We start from the raw sequence: 20,216 nt of genomic DNA on the forward strand, positions 1-20,216 counted from the left end.
GAATAATTTTCAGTATCAATTCAAATGGAACAATAGAAGAATTTATGGCACATTAATGCATCAACTTGTTCACTCTTTACTCACTTCTGAGTTTTCCTAGTTTTGGCAAGAGCTTTGGAGCTATTGGTGATCTCAGTTTTCAAATTCTTGGCCACCTTAAAATCCTTACAAATATGCTTTTAATTCAACATTAATTTGATTACTGTACATTTTGAAGTTAAAAACGCCTTTCTTACATTAGAAAACTATTTTCAGACAAAATGAAAAGAGTAACGTGTACATGTACTAATGGTAGATTCATTCATTCAGCAAATGTACAGTGGGAGAAATAAGTATTTGATCCACTGTCAATTTTGCAGGTTTTCCCACCTACAAAGAATGTAGAGGACTGCAATTTTTATCGTAGTTACGCTTCAACTGTGAGAGACAGGATCTGAAAAAAAAAAAAAAAAAAAAAAAAAAAAAAAAATTCCAGAAAATCACATTGTGTGAGTTTTAAATTAATTTGCATTTTATTGCATGAAATAATAATAATATCTAACAACCAGCAAGAATTCTGGCTCTCACAGACCTGTTAGTTTTTCTTCAAAAAGCCCTCCTATTCTGCACTCTTTACCTGTATTAATTGCACCTGTTTGAACTTGTTACCTGTATAAAAAACACCTGTCCACACACTGTCAATCACACTCCAACCTATCCACCATGGCCAAGAGCAAAGAGCTGTCTAAGGACACCAGGGACAAAATTGTAGAACTGCACAAGGCTGGGATGGGCTACAGGACAACAGGCAAGCAGCTTGGTGAGAAGACAACAAATGTTGGCACAGTTATTAGAAAATGGAAGAAACACAAGAATGACTGTCAATCTCCCTCGGTCTGGGGCTCCATGCAAGATCTCACTTCGTGGGTAAGGATGATTCTGAGAAAGTCCAGAACAACACAGGAGGACCTGGTCAATGACCTGAGGAGAGCTGGGACCACAGTCAAAGATTACATTAGTAACACACGATGCCGTCATGGTTTAAAATCCTGCAGTCAGCAAGGTCCCCCTGCTTAAGCCAGCACATGTCCAGGCCCATTTGAAGTTCACCAGTGACCATCTGGATGATCAAGAGGAGGCATGGGAGAAGATCATGTGGTCAGATGAGACCAAAATAGAGCTTTTGGTATCAACTCCACTTGCCGTGTTTGGGGGATGAGAACAACCACAAGAACACCGTCCCAACCGTGAAGCATGGGAGAGGAAACATAATTTTTGGGAGTGCTTTTCTGCAAAGGGGAGAGGACAACTGCACCGTACTAAAGGGAGGATGGATGGGGTCATATATCGTGAGATTTTGGCAAACAACCTCCTTCCCTCAGTAAGGCTATTGAAGATGGGTCGTGGCTGGGTCTTCCAGCATGACAATGACCCCCAAAACACAGCCAAGGCAACTAAGGAGTGGCTCCATAAGAAGGATTTCAAGGTCCTGGAGTGGCCAAGCCAGTCTCCAGACCTGAACTCAAAAAATCTTTGGAGGGAGGTGAAACTCCAAACCTGAAAGATTTAGAGAAGATCTGTATGGAGGAACGGACCAAACTCCCTGCTGCAGTGTGTGAAAACTTGGTCAAGAACAGCAGGAAATGTCTGACCTCTGAAATGGCAGACAAATTTTTATGTACCAAATGTGAAGGTCTGTTTTTCTAGTGGATCAAATACTTATGTCATGTAATAAACAAAAATGAATGATTTAAAAATCATACAGGATTTTGCTTTAGATTTTGTCTCTCACAGTTGAAGTGTACCTACGATAAAACTTACAGACCTCTACATTCTTTGTAGGTGGGAAAACGTGCAAAACTGACAGTGGATCAAATACTTATTTCCCCCACTGTATGTTTCTGATGTGGTCAAGAAATATATTTCTTAAAATATAAAGAAATATGAAACAGCACTGTGCTATTTTCTTTGATTACTTGATGGTTTAAAAAACGTGAAATGAAAAAAATCTAAGTTATTTAAAGTTAAGACTTTCTTGTACTTACGGCAATAACAAAACTGTGTAGCTTTATTTGGTAAAAATAAAAAATAAGTTAAACACTCAGCTCAACAGTGAATGATTCTGCAGATAAAAAGCTAATTTAGCTGATAAACCTCAGCAGAGCACTAACATCATGTATCATTTTCACTCACTCACCTCAGATAAATTTTTGTCCGTTGCTCAAACTCATTAATATTATGGTTTTGACTCGCAAACTCTCGTCTGAATGCTAACGGCATTAGCATTTTTAGCAGCTAGAAGCATCACCCGTTAGCTCTTAATGTATGATTACTAGAGGAAAAAAAAATGCAGCTCATGACTTTTAATGTCCACAACAAAGTAAACTGTTACGAAAAACAACAGCGCAGTCCACAAAAATATGACTTATAACTCTTAAAACCCAAACAAATGAACCCTTCTTCTCTGGAAATTATTGGTGGCCTGCAAACCAACACGGTGCATTACCGCCACCAACTGTTTGGGCATGGAACTGAAATGAACTGAATGAATGGACTGACGTATGTTGTAAAAAATAACCCAGAAACGTTCATCACGTGAGTAAAAACCCTGATTTAAAGTCATTTCCGTAAACTTTCATCACTGAGCATTACTTGGATGATGGTATGCTAGAGCATGTAATTCACAACATTCATAGCTGAACATGCTAGATTTCTGAAAAACAACTCCAAAAGAAATCCATTTAAGCTATATGACACGTGGTTTGTGGGTATATTAGCATGCTACAGGAAACTGTCATTTACTATAAAGGTAATTGACTGTCCTTATCATTGATCATTTTTTGGTTCTCCTTGGGCTAATACCAAGCAATGACTGCTAATGAATATATGGAGCAAATATACATGTAGTGTAAAAATACATTTTACTGTCAAAGTTCAGATTATAGGTTCGGCCACTTTTTGATTTATTTATAATCATTTAAGTCACAAGGATTTTCTTCTACATCACTATAACTTTGTTGCTTTGTATTCAAATTAACGGTATACAGCCACTAAGCTTTTTAAAATTTAAGGCCTATAAAGAATTTTCTTGGGCACCACTATAATTTTATTTATTTGGTTTATGGATGTGTTGAGGGAGGTTGGTGTGACAGAGAAAGGTACAAAGGACAGGCTGAGATGGAAACGACTGATCTGCTGTGGTGACTAACGGGAGCAGCCAAAAGAAAAAGAATTTAAATATTAAAGTCGTAATATGACATTACCAGTATGATCAGAATTTATGTTTACTACAACAAAAATAAAAACAGCTCCCCTGAAGAGGCAAACTTCAAAGTAGATGGCCTTGGACTACTTACAGCAGCAACCCATATTGTCTATGATAACAATGTCATAGATGAATGTTAATGCTATCTGTTTCTATCATTTGCTATAATGTTCGTCAGCCCCACAAAGTGAGCAGAGAGAAATTATTGCCGAAAACAAACATTTTTTTTAATTGGTAGCCTACAATATTTACCTCTTATGATAACTGATTGCCTGCTGGTCATATTGGTAAGCTTCTCTCTACTGTCTCCACACACGAAATGAACTTCACCGGGTCATAGCTGGTCTCACTACTGTCTTGTAAATTTTCCCCTTCACTCTTGCTGATATTCTTCGGTCACAAATGACTCCTGCCACCTTTCTCCACCCACTCCACCCTGCCTGCACTCTCTTCTTCACCTCTCTACCACATTACTTTCAACAGTTGACCCCAAATATTTAAACTTATCTACTTTCACCACTTCTACTCCTTGGAACTGCACTATTCCACTGGGCTCCCTCCCATTCACACACATGTACTCAGTCTTGCTTCTACTGACTTTCATTCCTTCTCTCCAAAGCTTATCTCCACCTCTCCAGACTAGACTTGACTTGCTCTCGACTCTCACTACAGATCACAATGTCATCTGCAAACATCATAGTCCATGGAGACTCCTGTCTAACCTCATCCGTCAACCTGTTCATCACCACTGCAAACAAGAAAGGACTCAGAGCTGATCCTTGGAGCTTCTACTACTATTTCCGATAACTTCATGCTGTGGCTGATCAATTTTATGCCTCTGTAGTGACTGCAGCTCTGCACATCACCCTTGTTCTTGAAAATAGGAACCTGCACACTTCGTCTCCACTCCACAGGCACCCTCTCACTTTCCAAGATTTTATTAAACAATCTGGTTAGAAACTCTACTGCCATCTCTCCTAGACATTTCCATGCCTCCACTGGAATGTCATCTACCTCTATCCTTAGTGACTTGAAATTTGGGGTTTCACAGGGATTTCAATTTCAAATTTTTTTTCAATTCATTTTCATTTATATAGCGCCAAATCACAACAGAGTTGCCTGAAAGCGCTTCACACAGGTAAGGTCTAACCTTACCAACCCCCAGAGCAACAGTGGTAAGGAAAAACTCCCTCTGAGGAAGAAACCTCAAGCAGACCAGACTCAAAGGGGTGACCCTCTGCTTGGGCCATGCTACAAAACATAAATTACAGAACAATTCACGGATGAATATACAAGAAATGCTATTGGCGCAAAGGACAAATTCCAAATTGGAAGTCCCAAAAACCAGTTTTATTTGTTATTATCTATCGTCCACCTGGTCGTTACTGTGAGTTTCTCTGTGAATTTTCAGACCTTTTGTCTGACTTAGTGCTTAGCTCAGATAAGATAATTATAGTGGGCGATTTTAACATCCACACAGATGCTGAGAATGACAGCCTCAACACTGCATTTAATCTATTATTAGACTCTATCGGCTTTGCTCAAAAAGTAAATGAGTCCACCCACCACTTTAATCATATTTTAGATCTTGTTCTGACTTATGGTATGGAAATAGAAGACTTAACAGTATTCCCTGAAAACTCCCTTTTGTCTGATCATTTTTTAATAACATTTACCCTGATGGACTACCCTGCAGTGGGGAATAAGTTTCATTACACTAGAAGTCTTTCAGAAAGCGCTGTAACTAGGTTTAAGGATATGATTCCTTCTTATGTTCTCTAATGTCATATACCAACACAGAGCAGAGTAGCTACCTAAACTCTGTAAGGGAGTTAGAGTATCTTGTCAATAGTTTTACATCCTCATTGAAGACAACTTTGGATGCTGTAGCTCCTCTGAAAAAGAGAGCTTTAAATCAGAAGTGTCTGACTCCGTGGTATAACTCACAAACTCGTAGCTTAAAGCAGATAACCCGTAAGTTGGAGAGGAAATGGCGTCTCACTAATTTAGAAGATCTTCACTTAGCCTGGAAAAAGAGTTTGTTGCTCTATAAGAAAGCCCTTCGTGAAGCTAGGACATCTTTCTATTCATCACTAATTGAAGAAAATAAGAACAACCCCAGGTTTCTTTTCAGCACTGTAGCCAGGCTGACAAAGAGTCAGAGCTCTATTGAGCTGAGTATTCCATTAACTTTAACTAGTAATGACTTCATGACTTTCTTTGCTAACAAAATTTTGACTATTAGAGAAAAAATTACTCATAACCATCCCAAAGATGTATCGTTATCTTTGGCTGCTTTCAGTGATGCCGGTATTTGGTTAGACTCTTTCTCTCCGATTGTTCTGTCTGAGTTATTTTCATTAGTTACTTCATCCAAACCATCAACATGCTTATTAGACCCCATTCCTGCCAGGCTGCTCAAGGAAGTCCTACCATTATTTAATGCTTCAATCTTAAATATGATCAATCTATCTTTGTTAGTTGGTTATGTACCACAGGCCTTTAAGGTGGCAGTAATTAAACCATTACTTAAAAAGCCATCACTTGACCCAGCTATCTTAGCTAATTATAGGCCAATCTCCAACCTTCCTTTTCTCTCAAAGACTCTTGAGAGGGTAGTTGTAAAACAGCTAACTGATCACCTGCAGAGGAATGGTCTATTTGAAGAGTTTCAGTCAGGTTTTAGAATTCATCATAGTACAGAAACAGCATTAGTGAAGGTTACAAATGATCTTCTTATGGCTTCGGACAGTGGACTGATCTCTGTGCTTGTTCTGTTGGACCTCAGTGCTGCTTTTGATACTGTTGACCATAAAATTTTATTACAGAGATTAGAGCATGTCATAGGTATTAAAGGCACTGCGCTGCGGTGGTTTGAATCATATTTGTCTAATAGATTACAGTTTGTTCATGTAAATGGGGAATCTTCTTCACAGACTAAAGTTAATTATGGAGTTCCACAAGGTTCTGTGCTAGGACCAATTTTATTCACTTTATACATGCTTCCCTTGGGCAGTATTATTAGACGGTATTGCTTAAATTTTCATTGTTACGCAGATGATACCCAGCTTTATCTATCCATGAAGCCAGAGGATACGCACCAATTAGCTAAACTGCAGGATTGTCTTACAGACATAAAGACATGGATGACCTCTAATTTCCTGCTTTTAAACTCAGATAAAACTGAAGTTATTGTACTTGGCCCCACAAATCTTAGAAGCATGGTGTCTAACCAGATCGTTACTCTGGATGGCATTTCCCTGATCTCTAGTAATACTGTGAGAAATCTTGGAGTTATTTTTGATCAGGATATGTCATTCAAAGCGCATATTAAACAAATATGTAGGACTGCCTTTTTGCATTTACGCAATATCTCTAAAATCAGAAAGGTCTTGTCTCAGAGTGATGCTGAAAAACTAATTCATGCATTTATTTCCTCTAGGCTGGACTATTGTAATTCATTATTATCAGGTTGTCCTAAAAGTTCCCTAAAAAGCCTTCAGTTGGTTCAGAATGCTGCAGCTAGAGTACTGACGGGGGACTAGCAGGAGAGAGCATATCTCACCCGTGTTGGCCTCCCTTCATTGGCTTCCTGTTAATGCTAGAATAGAATTTAAAATTCTTCTTCTTACTTATAAGGTTTTGAATAATCAGGTCCCATCTTATCTTAGGGACCTCGTAGTACCATATTACCCCATTAGAGCGCTTCGCTCTCAGACTGCGGGCTTACTTGTAGTTCCTAGGGTTTGTAAGAGTAGAATGGGAGGCAGAGCCTTCAGCTTTCAGGCTCCTCTCCTGTGGAACCAGCTCCCAATTCAGATCAGGGAGACAGATACCCTCTCTACTTTTAAGATTAGGCTTAAAACTTTCCTTTTCGCTAAGGCTTATAGTTAGGGCTGGATCGGGTGACCCTGGACCATCCCTTGGTTATGTTGCTTTAGACGTAGACTGTGTTTCATAATTATTGTATGGCCTTGCCTTGCAATGTGGAGCGCCTTGGGGCAACTGTTTGTTGTGATTTGGCGCTATACAAGAAAAAAGTTGATTGATTGATTGATTGACAGGAGGATCGCCAACACGAACAACTCCCATCTCTGGATGGAACTGCACCTTAAACAGAGAGAAAAAACAGAATCAGGCATCAGAAAGAAAAAAAATACTGTATAATTTGTCAGCATTAACAACAAGAAAAACAGAGAAATACTAAGGTGATCACCGGCCACTAGCCCTAAACTTCACTAAAAGACCCAGAATTTAGGTAAAGTTCAGGCCGCGGCCCGCTCCAATTACTAATAAAATGAATTAGAAGAGTAAAAAGCGTAAAACAAAACTGTACCAGTATGGTAGCCATATGAAAGGGAAAATAAGTGCGTCTTAAGTCTGGACTTGAAAGTCTCCACAGAATCTGACTGTTTTATTGACGCAGGGAGATCATTCCACAGAACAGGGGCACAATATAAAGGGAGAAAAGCAGGGGGCCTAAGACAGACCCCTGTGGAACCCCAAATTTCATGTCACTAAGGTTAGAGGTAGTGTTACTGTACAAAACACAGTGAGAACGACTGGTCAAGTATGACGTCAGCCATGCAAGGGCACTCCTAGTAATCCCAAAATGATTTTCCAGCCTATCAAGTAGAATATGATGATCCACTGTATTAAATGCAGCACTGACATCTAACAGCAACAAAACCGAATCCATTGTAAGCAGAAGATCATTCACCACTTTAGTGAGAGCCGTCTCTGTGGAATGGTATTTTCTAAAAGCAAACTGCAGTGGCTCAAACAGATTATTCTTAGTAAGATAGTCTACGAGCTGCTAGATTTGATATGGGCCGATAGTTTGTCAATACACTAAGGTCAAGATTAGGTTTCTTAAGTAATGGTTTAATCACTGCAGATTTGAAACATTTAGGAACAGATCCAGAAGTTAAAGAAAGATTAATAATTTCCAGCACAGTCGGCCCAAGAGTGGACCATAGGTCCTTAAACAGTTTTGTTGGTATAGGATCAAATAAACAGGTTGTGCTTTTTGTTGACATTACGAGTTTTGTCAGCATGCCTAGTGAGATACTGTCAAATTCTGTAAATCTAGGTAATACCTGAGTAGTGGCGCCCACATCAATAGCAGGGTGTAGTGGCTGGATTAAGGCATGCCGGGATACGTTTAACCTGATGTCTTCTATTTTCTTCCCAAAGTAATCGAGGAAATCTTGTGCTGTAAAAGGAGAGTGAACTACAGGTGGTTGTCCAGGCAAACGTGTTGCCACCGTGTCGAACAAGAACTCTGAGTTATGCTTGTTTTTGTTGATCAAATCAGAGTAGTAAGTCTGCTTTGTAGCCAATAATGCATGCTTATAGTCTAAGATAGCATCACGCCACGCAAGGTGAAATACTTCTAATTTTGAACGACACCATTTCCGTTCTAGACCTCTTGCTTTATGGTTGAGGTCACGCAGATAATCACTGATCCAAGGTGACTGTGATTTGGGGGAGCACGGTTTTAACACAGGTGGTGCAATCATGTCGAGTGTAGTTTTGAGCACTGAGTTTAAACTATCCACAAGTCTGTCTACTGACTGGGTATTTGTCAAATGTGAAGCTAAGACATCAGGCAGTCTAGCTTCGAGTTCAGTCTTAGTTGAGGAGTTGATGCATCGCCGTAAAGATATATAAGGTTGTTGTTCCACTAAACAGCAGCGAAACTGTAAATTTAATAAGTGAGTAATCAGACACCACTGATGTAAGAGGCATGATGTCAATATTCGTGACAGCAATACCACGTGCGAGAACCAGATCCAGGGTATTTCCACTAATGTGCGTCGAATCCCGAATGCACTGCCGAAATCCTAATGCATCCACAATTTCCATAAATGATTTGCAGAGGAGATCAGAAGGTTTATATATTTGAATGTTAAAGTCACCAATGATCAAAATGTTATCTACACTAGTTGAGAAGTTAGAGATGAACGCACCAAATTCATCTAAAAATTCAGAATATGGACCAGGAGGCCTATATACAGTGACAAAGTAATACAACTGATTTTTATTCTTCTGACCTTGGCAATGTGTAATATCCTGAGCAGAGCGGAGAATCAGATGCTCAAATGAGTGATATTTGTAACCCCCAACAGCTAATAAGCTAAACCTAGATTTATAAATAAGAGCAACACCCCCGCCTTGCTTCGCATCACGAGGGACGTGACTAAATGTATATGCTGGTGGGCAGGCCTCATTTAAGGGGAGGACAGCTGTAGGTTTAAGCCAGGTTTCACATAGCCCAATCATATCTAAGTGATGATCAATAATTAGATCATTGATCAACAATTATTTTGAGGACAGTGATCTTATGTTAATGAGACCCAGTCTAAGAACCTTAGTGGGATTGACAGTTGAACTGTTTGGGTTTAGGGGTGGTTCCAGAGTAGCATATATAAGATGCCTAGAAGTAGGTTTGGGTTTAAGACATTCCACGCGCGTTGTAGGTAGCAGACACGAAATCTTTGCTATTGCTGGAACAACCACTGGGCCATCCTCAATTTCAACATGATCCAATACAGTAATGGGTATTAAGTTTGCAAAGCATATCCCTCTATGATTTTTATGGACATGTCTACAGGAGCAGGCCACAGTCTCAACTTGCTGAATTTCCCTCCCTGCCAGATAAACTGCACTATCACCATAGAGGCTTTTCTGCACTAAATTTTCCGCTAAGCTAATGGATTCCACACCCACATTTGTCATAAGCCTTGCAGGGTCTCTAATCACCTGCTCCGTGGCCTGCTGTAGATTCCTAATGTTACCCTCCCTGTAGAGCTCTATCTATGTTCGCAGACAAGATGGCAGCACCTTCCCCAGTAGGGTGGAGGCCGTCCGGCATCAGCAAGCCACGGTGGCCCCAGAACGAAGGCCAGTTATCAATAAAGCTAAAGCCTTGCTGTCTACAAAACTGCGCCAGCCACCTATTTAATGATGTCAGCCTGCTAAATGCCTCATCAGTACCCCGGGAGGGGAGGGGACCAGAGACTATTAATCGATGCCGACACATCTTTCTGTCAAGGTCACAAGTCCTCTTTATGTCAATTTTTGTGACCTCTGAGTGCTTCATCCTAATATCATTGGTGCCAACGTGAATAACTATGTGACTATATCTCATGTCATGTTCCTTCGTCTGTCTTCCCTTCTGCAGCGTCAGCACCCTAAGATGAGATGCAATGTCAGGAGCTCTGGCCCCAGGAATACAATTAACGTCAGCCGGCGCCTGTAACCTGACCTTGCGGGTGATAGAATCCCCTATCACTAAAGTCCGGTGTTTCGGCCTGGAGACAGGAGTGGAAGTCACTCGTGGGCTCAGAGAATTCACATCTGGCAAATCCAAGGAGGGGGAACTGATTCACAGTTCACACTGGCGAGTGTGACTGGGGTGCCACAACCGGGCACCAAGCCCTACGGGGCTTCCTCTGCCTTGCCACAGTCCGAAAGCCGTCCTCCAGAGCCGGTGTTTCTAAGCTGATGCTAATGGGCTCGCTAGCCGGCCCAACACTAACCTCATCTGGAGTGCCCGTAACGTCTAACTCCACTGCGCTAAGAAGCTGCTCTAACTTACGGACACGGCTCTCTAAGAGAGCCACCCTATCTTCCAACATCACGCAGGATTTACAGAGGGTGTAAAGTATAATAAGTAGTGTACTTTGTGCACTAAGAAATTTAAAAAAAATGTAGCCAAGCAAACACGAGCTAACCAATAATGGATAAGCTAACCACTCCTAAGGCTCACACAGACGCAGATAAATGAATTAAAATTCACAGCAGTTACACTGAAAAACTAACAGAAGTATTAAACAGGTAAAAAAGCAGCAGCTATAAAATACACTAAACAGTTAATTAACTAACAGGAGTGTAAAAAATGAAATGAAAAAATGATGAGAAGGGTCAGAAATAGCTAACGCAAGCAAAAATGCTAGCGCTCCTAAGATTTTACACAGGAGTAAAAAATACTTAAAATTCACAGCAGTTCAACTGAAAAACGAACAGAAGTATTAAACGGGTAGAAAAGAAACAGCTATAAAAAGTAACAATGGAGAGGGGAGGTGTCAACCTAGCTAGCGAATGCTAACCGCTAGCGAATGCTAACCGCTAGCGATTCACAACAGGACTGCTGTTAAATAACATTCAGAGTAGATACAATTAATAACCAGATCAGTGCTAAACAGAAATAAAAAAAGCGTATACAACCGTGTGAAGTTCAGAGTGGCGTCACAGCAAGAAACAATCCATCAGAAGCAAGTTGCCAAGGATCTGTCTTAAGCCCCCGCTTTTCTCCCTTTATATACCACCCCTAGGGTGCATATTGCAGTGTTTTAGGATTACTTTTCACTGCTATGCTGACGACACAGTTATTTATACATGCCAATAACTGCTGCAGGGTTCCAGCTAGGATAAAATTTTAGCGTAGTGATAATGTCGAGGGAGCTAACAACCGAGGGGGGGTGGGGGGGGGTGCTTTTGAAAATTTAAGCTAAAAATTGGCCATTCTCGAGGAACCCAAAGGGGAAAAGCCAGGTACGACAGCCAAAGTCCCTTCATCACGTCCAGCAGGCTGGGGAAGTTTGATGAGTGGGCAATCTCATTCTGGGTTAGCCAGTACATGGCCCTCAGTGAGGCAGTTGGAATCTGTGGACATTTTTAAGTCAAGAATTAAAACCTATTTTTATTCTCTTTCTTATGAGTAGTTTTTATTTTGTTTTGCTTTATTTTTTTTTTACTTCTGTTTTTAATTAGGTATTTGAGTTGTTTTTATTTTTATTTTATTTTAATTTTTTTATGTTGAACTGTTCTGTGTGAGGCACTTTGAGATGCCGTTTGTTGTAATTTGACGCTTTATAAGCTGATTAAATTGAAATTGAACAACATTTTATTGAATCTTAAAGTAAATAAATATGAAATTGGTTACTGGATCCTTAAACTCTGGACATAAACTCTCCATGGTGGATCCTTGATCTCTGGACATAAACAGAAATAAAATCTGTTAGGTTTTGTCAAAAGCATTTCCTTTCAGACATTATTATTAGCATGAATGTCTTTCCATACATATGAGCTGAGCTCTTGGAGCTGCACGTCAGGTACATAAAGAATGCAGGACGTCTCATTTTGGGAGGAAAAAACGTTTTACTCAATTGTAGTTTATTGTCTGTATTGAAACGTTTGTAAAGAGGTGTCATTTTATTTAATTCTGAGCGGACTCTGTCTCAGCAGAGAGCCACCCAGTGTTTGGAGCTGTGCCAACGGAACGGAGGATGATTCTTGTTTCTTGACAAAGGTGACTTGTGTGTGTATTTTAATGGCTTTGAGAGGGGTTAAGAAGCGGACTTACAGCTTCTGAAGAGCAGCGACTCAAAGAGCCATGAGCCATTGAATCGAAGCATTGTTTCATTGATTCACGCTTCAAACTTGAGTCGCGCTGCAGAAACGGTTGATTTCAGAGCCGTTACGCTGTATTGAAAATAAGTGTAACAGTCCAAAATAAGCGTAACGGTCCAAAATTATAGAGTGACGGGCTGTAAGGCAAGTTTGCGCTACCTAGAACATTGTGCTGGTAATCTCATCCACATAAAATACTTAGAAGATTGCCTTGCATCAGTGAGAAGCTGGATGTCTAGCAACTTCCTACTTTTAAACTCTGATAAGACTGAAATGATGGTTCTTGTCCAGTGAGACATCAGCATCAATTTGACCAGTTAACGCTTAACCTAGGCTTGTGTGTCATACATTACACTGACAAAGTGGGGAACCTTGGAGTAATTTTTGATCCTACGCTGCCCTTTGACCTCCACATTAGAGATATTATGAAGTCTGTTTTCTTCCACCTGCGAAATATAGTGAAGATTCGTCCCATCCTGTCTATGGCTGATGCTGAGACCCTGATTCATGCGTTTGTCTCTTCTAGATTGGACTACTGCAATGTTCTATTTTCTGCTTTACCACAGTCCAACATTAGAGGACTACAATTGGTTCAAAATGCAGCTGCCACTTTTGACACGAAGCAGAAGGTTTGACCACATTACACCCATTTTGGCATCTCTTCACTAGCTTCCTGTCCCGGTGAGATCAGATTTTAAGGTTTTGCTACTAGCCTATAAAACTGTTGACGGACTGGCACCTCCCTCGCTGACCTAATTAAACCCTACGTACCGGCCCAGGCTTTGCCTTCTCAGGGTGCAGGACTACTTTGTGTCCCTAGGGTGAAAAAAAAGTCTGCGGGTCACAGAGCTTTTTCTTATCGTGCCCGTTCTGTGGAATGATCTCCCTGCGTGAATAAAACAGTCAGATTCTGTAGAGACCTTCAAGTCCAGGCTTAAGACGCACTTATTTTCCCTTTCAGTATGGCTAGCATTTTCCTCTTAATTTTATTAAGAAATGGAGCAAGCCGAGGCATCAACCTCATCTAAATTCTAGGTCTTTTAGTGAAGCTTAGGGCTAGTGGCCAGCAATTGCCTTCGTATTTCTCTTGTTTTTCTTGTTGCTTAATGCTGACAAATTATACTGTATTTACTGTCTTTCTGACACCTGATTCTGTGTTTTTCCTCTCTCTCTCTCTCTCTCTGTTTGAGGTGTCACTCCATCCAGAGATGGGTGTGGTATCTCTTCCTGAAATCCTCCTGTCCTGTGCACTGGCAACATTTCCTGTATATTTGTTTTGTGAATTGTTTTGTAATTTGTGTCGGTAACATGACCCAAGTAGAGGGTCACCCCTTTGAGTCTGGCCTGCTTAAGGTTTCTACCTCAGAAGGAGTTTTTCCTTACCACTGTCACCTGTGTGCTTGCTCTAGGGTTTGGTAAGGTTCGACCTTACTTGTGTGAAGCACCTTGAGGCAACTTTGTTGTGATTTGGGGCTATATAAATTAAATCAATCAATCAATCAGCAGTGTGGCTTGGTGCGTATGTTGGGGGATTTTGATCGGGGAAAAGGACTGACGGAAAGAAAACTGAAAATCGTGTACATTGCATATTGCATTGTTGGTTCCCGTGGATAAAAATAACTTACTAAAAAGAAAAAGCCAGAAAAAACAATTTTATATTTTCAAAATTTCATAAACCTTGCACCTTTGGGCAACCAAATTATGGAATACAAATGCACAAGACGCTTAAGGGAGGAACCCGTTGGTCGTCCATTAAAGTTGCAGAGGGGTCATTCCATGTCAATTCAAAGAATATTTGAGGGGCCTCACGCACTTTGTCTCAGATTTTCTTTAAATTGTAATCAAATATTCCCATACTATTCAGAACAACAAATCTGAAGTTTGAGGCCTGTAGGCCAAGTAGTTTCTGAGATATGGCCAATTTAGTGTGCATGGGGTCTGCTGGTTTTTTTTTTTTAGGCAAAAATTATGGCCGTCATTTCTGGAGCCATGTTCAAGGTAGAATATCTCAGCAAATAATGGACTTAGAGGCCTGAAATTTTCCGTGGCAGTTGTCATGGACACCCAGACTTGGACTACAGTCAAACAACAGACACTGACACTAAATTGTGAAGTTTATGAAGTTTACCGTGGAAACCTTGGGGAATCCCCCTGGCAGATCTATGTGCAAGCATTCTGGGGTGTGCCATGAATCATATGCAGTGTGTGCATACAATTAAAATGAAATTGTTATTTCAGCACTAGAAATACATTTGTGAGAGCATAAATTAGCCATAATTGGATGCTTAAATTAACCAGGAAGGAGTTTCATAAAAAAGGCCATATTTATAAACACACAAAGTAGATATCAATACCTTCAAAATGGAATCAGTTTGAAGAGTTTTATTTACTGCCCACATGAGCTTTTCTTCTAATAATAATAATTGTTTATCACAGATATACCAAATTTACAGCCTATATATATATATATATATATATATATATATATATATATATATATATATATATATATATATATATATATATATATATATAGCCAAGAAATGGAAAGGCTTCTTTGAGTGTAATGGTATGCTTCAGTGATTCAAACATGGATGATCCCAACAGTCAATGTACTATCTTCTATAGTTTGAGCATACATAAACTTCACAGTTTAGTGTCAATGACAAATGCCACAGAAAATTTCAGGCCTCTAAGTCCATTATTTGCCGAGATATTCTACCTTGAATATGGCTCCAGAAATGACGGCCATAATTTTTGCCTAAAAAAAAAAAAAACGGCATATCTCATGCACACTAAATTGGCCATATCTCAGAAACGACTTGGCCTACATGCCTCAAACTTCAGAATTGTTGTTCTGAATAGTCTGGGAATACGTAATTAAAATCTGAAGAAAATCTGAGACAAAGTGCGTGAGGCCCTTGTTGAATTGAAATGGAATGACCCAGAGGAAAGCCTCCACTGGAATATTTTCACTGATGCTTGCAAGTCTGCTGCATTCAGTCCTGTTTTTCAAGCACACATTCTGCCCTACAATTTCTTTTTTGACACAACAATGCGATGAAACACTTGTCAATGACTTATCTAATTGTTGTCTGGCCTGACTTTCTTCTGCAGCATAGCTTTCATTTATTTTATTAATTTATTTATCTGCAATTCGCACATAATATGATGCTGCTAAATCAATCAATCAATCAATTTATTTATATAGCGCCAAATCACAACAAACAGTTGCCCCAAGGCGCTTTATATTGTAAGGCAAGGCCATACAATAATTACGTAAAAACCCCAATGGTCAAAACGACCCCCTGTGAGCAAGCACTTGGGGACAGTGGGAAGGAAAAACTCCCTTTAACAGGAAGAAACCTCCAGCAGAACCAGGCTCAGGGAGGGGCAGTCTTCTGCTGGGACTGGTTGGGGCTGAGGGAGAGAACCAGGAAAAAGACATGCTGTGGAGGGGAGCAGAGATCAATCACTAATGATTAAATGCAGAGTGGTGCATACAGAGCAAAAAGAGAAAGAAACACTCAGTGCATCATGGGAACCCCCCAGCAGTCTAGGTCTATAGCAGCATAACTAAGGGCTGGATCAGGTGACCTGAACCATCCCTAACTATAAGCTTTAGCAAAAAGGAAAGTTTAAGCCTAATCTTAAAAGTAGAGAGGGTGTCTGTCTCCCCAAGGCCATACAATAATTACGGAAAAACCCCAACAGTCAAAACGACCCCCTGTGAGCAAGCACTTGGCGACAGTGGAAGGAAGGAAGAGTGATCAATTATGAGTTGACCCCCGGTAACATAGTTGGACACTGGTCTTTTCTTAGACCATACACAAAGGTTCTGGTTTGTTTTTGTGCTAAGAATGAATTCAGACTGCGTAAAAATAGTTTTGGTTCCTCTGTCTGAATTCCTGTAGGTGCAACATACAGCACCTGGCCTAGAATCAGTTTCAACCACAATTTCCTCAAAGTCCCTATGTCCCTGTAAAGTAGCACGTGAATGTCAACTGTCAAACCAGAACAGCTTTCAGAATCCAGACATAAAATCACCTTAAAGGCCTTAAGGCGGGTTTAAAAAACTGCACCTTCTTCAACAATACATCTTTGTTTTCGTTAAACTTGTAGCTACATACATTACTGTGCAAACATTTTTAAGATGCTATGAATTTGGATTAAAAGTGCTGTGTCTGGTTTTGATGCATGCCCTGGTGCTATGCATTACTGCATCCATTGCCTGATGAAACTGCTTTGCATCCCCACTAACTAGCACCAAAACAGATTTGCGGTCCAGATGTACCTCCCAGTAATACCCATCTGTTTGCTACAGCCAGCTGTGTGGAATTCCCCTTGGCCTCCTCCTTTCACTAGGGACCTTAGCAATGGGTGTGTGCTGGATCGTGTTCAGGAATATGGGCAGCATGAAACTTCCCTCAGCCCAGCATTGCTACACAGGAGGAAGCAACACGCTTCTCTGAACATTGGACATTTTTTTTTTTTTTAGATTTTATAAGGAAATTGCAGGTCTAGATTTGTTTTTTTTGTTGTTGTTGTTAGCATTTTTCATATTATAATAAGAAATTGTGTTGAATATATACCTTGTGTGCATTGAGGCACCTGAGTTGGTGCCAGATTAATTTCTGCAGAAAGGAGGAAGAACGACCAACTCACCCCACTTCCTCTTGGTGAAGTAGGAGTCTGTTGCTGGGTCATTGAAGTGTCTGCTGAACATGGTTTCTGCACCCGCGTGAAAGTCATATGAGAACACCAGTGCTGAGGCACAAAAAGAGGTAAACGTGTGAGTCCAGCAAACTAAATCATCCTCAAGAGATATGAATGTAAAGTGTACAGTCTTTGAAAAGTAATCAAAACTTTTCATGTTACTCGTGAAGCAAATTCCGAATTTTTGGAACCTGTTCTAAAACTAAGATCTCATATTCAAACAGATTCACAAATTGTGCATAAGAGCTACGACTTAAGAGAGACATGTCAAATTTGGAAAATACATAAATGATAGAATTTCCCAAAAATGCTTATACAGACAATGGTCTCCAAAGGCCTTTGTGGTGAAGACCTCTCTGAGCGTTACAGCGTTGGAGTGCTGAATCTTCTTCCACATGTCAACCAGCATCATACACTTGGTATTCACAAGGCGGAAACCTGAACATTAGAATAGAGATAAAGGACTTTCTAAAAACTCAACTATTACCTCCTGTTTGTGAAATTAAAAGGCAACTTGTTTATTGTAAGCAGTTTCAGAGATTCCGCCCCTCACGGCCATAATTAAAATCATACAGTGGCCACCGTTCCTTTTGATACACAGTGATGTCGTAATTTTTTTCAAAATATCGTGTACATCAACATATACAGCTGTATGCACACTGTGAGACACACACACACACACACACACAATTTCTCAACCTGCTCTGCCTTTGGTGATGCAGGTATACTCTATATATAAAAATATCAAGTTTATTTTGGAGCAGGAAACTATTTAAGTCAACCAACAACCTTTTCATTAATGACAAATGGTTACCTTAAGAGTCAAAAAAATGCCTAAATGATTTGCTACATTGATTACTCAGGCAATTTTCTGGTGATTTTTCTGAACATAAGATCTCAGATTTCTCACCGTGTATCCTTCTTAAACAGTAAGGCAGATCATCCTTGCTGTTGACCGCCTTGTAACAGGATGTGATGTAGCTGAAATTGCTGGTCTTCTGCATGCGATTTGGTGGAGGAAGGGGCTCGAGGGGAAATAGGCTGTGGTAGCTATCGACCTCAGATGGTACATCTACAAAAGACACCATTGATGTCAATCTCAAAAACACATGCAGTCGCCCAGAAATACTCAGTGTTAAAGCAATTTGATGCAGTTTTTACATAACTGTAATGAACAATAAAACAAAGAAGGAAAACAAACTAATTAGCATTAAGACATTTGTTTTTTTTATATACAATTAATGCACATCATAATGTACTGCATTCTGATAGTTTAGATTTTAAGCAGTTAATTGCACTTGTTTAGAGTGCACAAGGTTCCCAGTTCTTGGTCACCCCTGTCCATTCTTCATGTAACCTGGAGCTGTATCAGGAAGAACATCTGGTGTAAAACCTTTGCCAAATCAACATGCAGATCCATCTTTGACCTGCTGTGGTGACCCAAAGTGAAAACAGATGAAGCCGAAGGAAGCAACTTACTCGATTTTTAAGACTAACAGTACAAATATTTAAAGCACTTTGGCACTTTAAGCTGTCAAGTAAGAATGCTTAAAATCCTCAAAAATGTGAATATTGTGAAAATAGCAATATATTTCCTCAGTTAAAATTTTTACATATTCTAGACTTATCACAAACTCACATTTCAAGCATTTTTATTTCAATTTTGAAAATTTTCTCCTACAGCTTAATAAAAATGGCCACATGGCATTGAGTCAACACAGCACCAAGGAGATTTTAGAGCACTTCATGCTTCCATTTCCTGAAAGGTTTTACAGAAATGCTGATTTGATTTTTAGCAGGACCTGGCACCTGTCCACAGGGTCAAAACTACTCATAACTGGTTTGACAATGGTATTACTGTACTTGAAAGGCTCTATAGAAGATACCCATCGATTGTCAATGGAGTATTGTCTATTGTCAGTAATTCATGCAAAAGGAACCCTAACCACATACTGAGGGCATAAATGAATATTTGTCAGGTGTTTCATATAAATAAACCAAACCATAGATGTCTACAAATTAAGTTATAAGTAATAATGTGAAATGACAGGGAAAGGTATTGAACACCTAAAGAAAGAGATGTGCAAAAAGGCATGGAAAGCCAAAACACTAGCTGAAATCTATCAGTCCTGTGCCTTGTCAGTGCAAATTAGCATCAGCTGGTTTAGCCCCAACAGATGGCCTATAAAAAGATGTCTCATTACCAAGGTGTCACACAAGAAACCTCTCATGATGGGTAAAAGCAAAGAGCTCTCTCAAGATCTTCACAACCTTATTGTTGTAAAACATACTGATGACATTGGTTACAGAAGGATTTCTAAACTTCTGAATATTCCAGTGAGCACTGTTTGGGCCAATAATCTGGCAGTGGGAAGAACATTTCACCATAAACCGGCCACGACCAGGTACTCCTTGCAAGATTTCAGACAGAGGAGTGAAAAGCATTATCAGAAGAGTCAGTCAGTTTTTTATTTATTTATATATATTTATATATATATATATTATATATATATATATATATATATATAGATATATATATAGTATATATATATATATATATTATATATATATATATATATAGATATATAGAGAGAGAGAGAGAGAGAGAGAGAGAGAGAGAGAGAGAGAGAGAGAGAGAGAGAGAGAGAGAGAGAGAGAGAGGAGAGAGAGAGAGAGAGAGAGAGAGAGAGAGAGAGAGAGAGAGGAGAGAGAGAGAGAGAGAGAGAGAGGAGAGAGAGAGAGAGAGAGAGAGAGAGAGAGAGAGGAGAGAGAGAGAGAGAGAGAGAGAGAGAGAGAGAGAGAGCTCTCCCCCAGTTTAACGAGTCACATCATTTCGTTC

General features: G+C 39.8%; 1 protein-coding gene across 1 annotated transcript in view; it reads right to left on the reverse strand.

The window, feature by feature from the left end:
* The window catches only part of pan3 (poly(A) specific ribonuclease subunit PAN3), an 86,781-nt gene that overhangs the window by 37,854 nt on the left and 28,711 nt on the right, over positions 1–20,216 (reverse strand). The window contains 3 exon segments of the mRNA XM_034169056.1: positions 17,327–17,428; positions 17,699–17,815; positions 18,288–18,449. Coding sequence (XP_034024947.1) covers positions 17,327–17,428; positions 17,699–17,815; positions 18,288–18,449 — 381 coding nt within the window.

The sequence above is a fragment of the Thalassophryne amazonica genome, chromosome 1 (genome assembly GCF_902500255.1).
Source record: "Thalassophryne amazonica chromosome 1, fThaAma1.1, whole genome shotgun sequence".
In the NCBI taxonomy this organism is placed as follows: Eukaryota; Metazoa; Chordata; class Actinopteri; order Batrachoidiformes; family Batrachoididae; genus Thalassophryne; species Thalassophryne amazonica.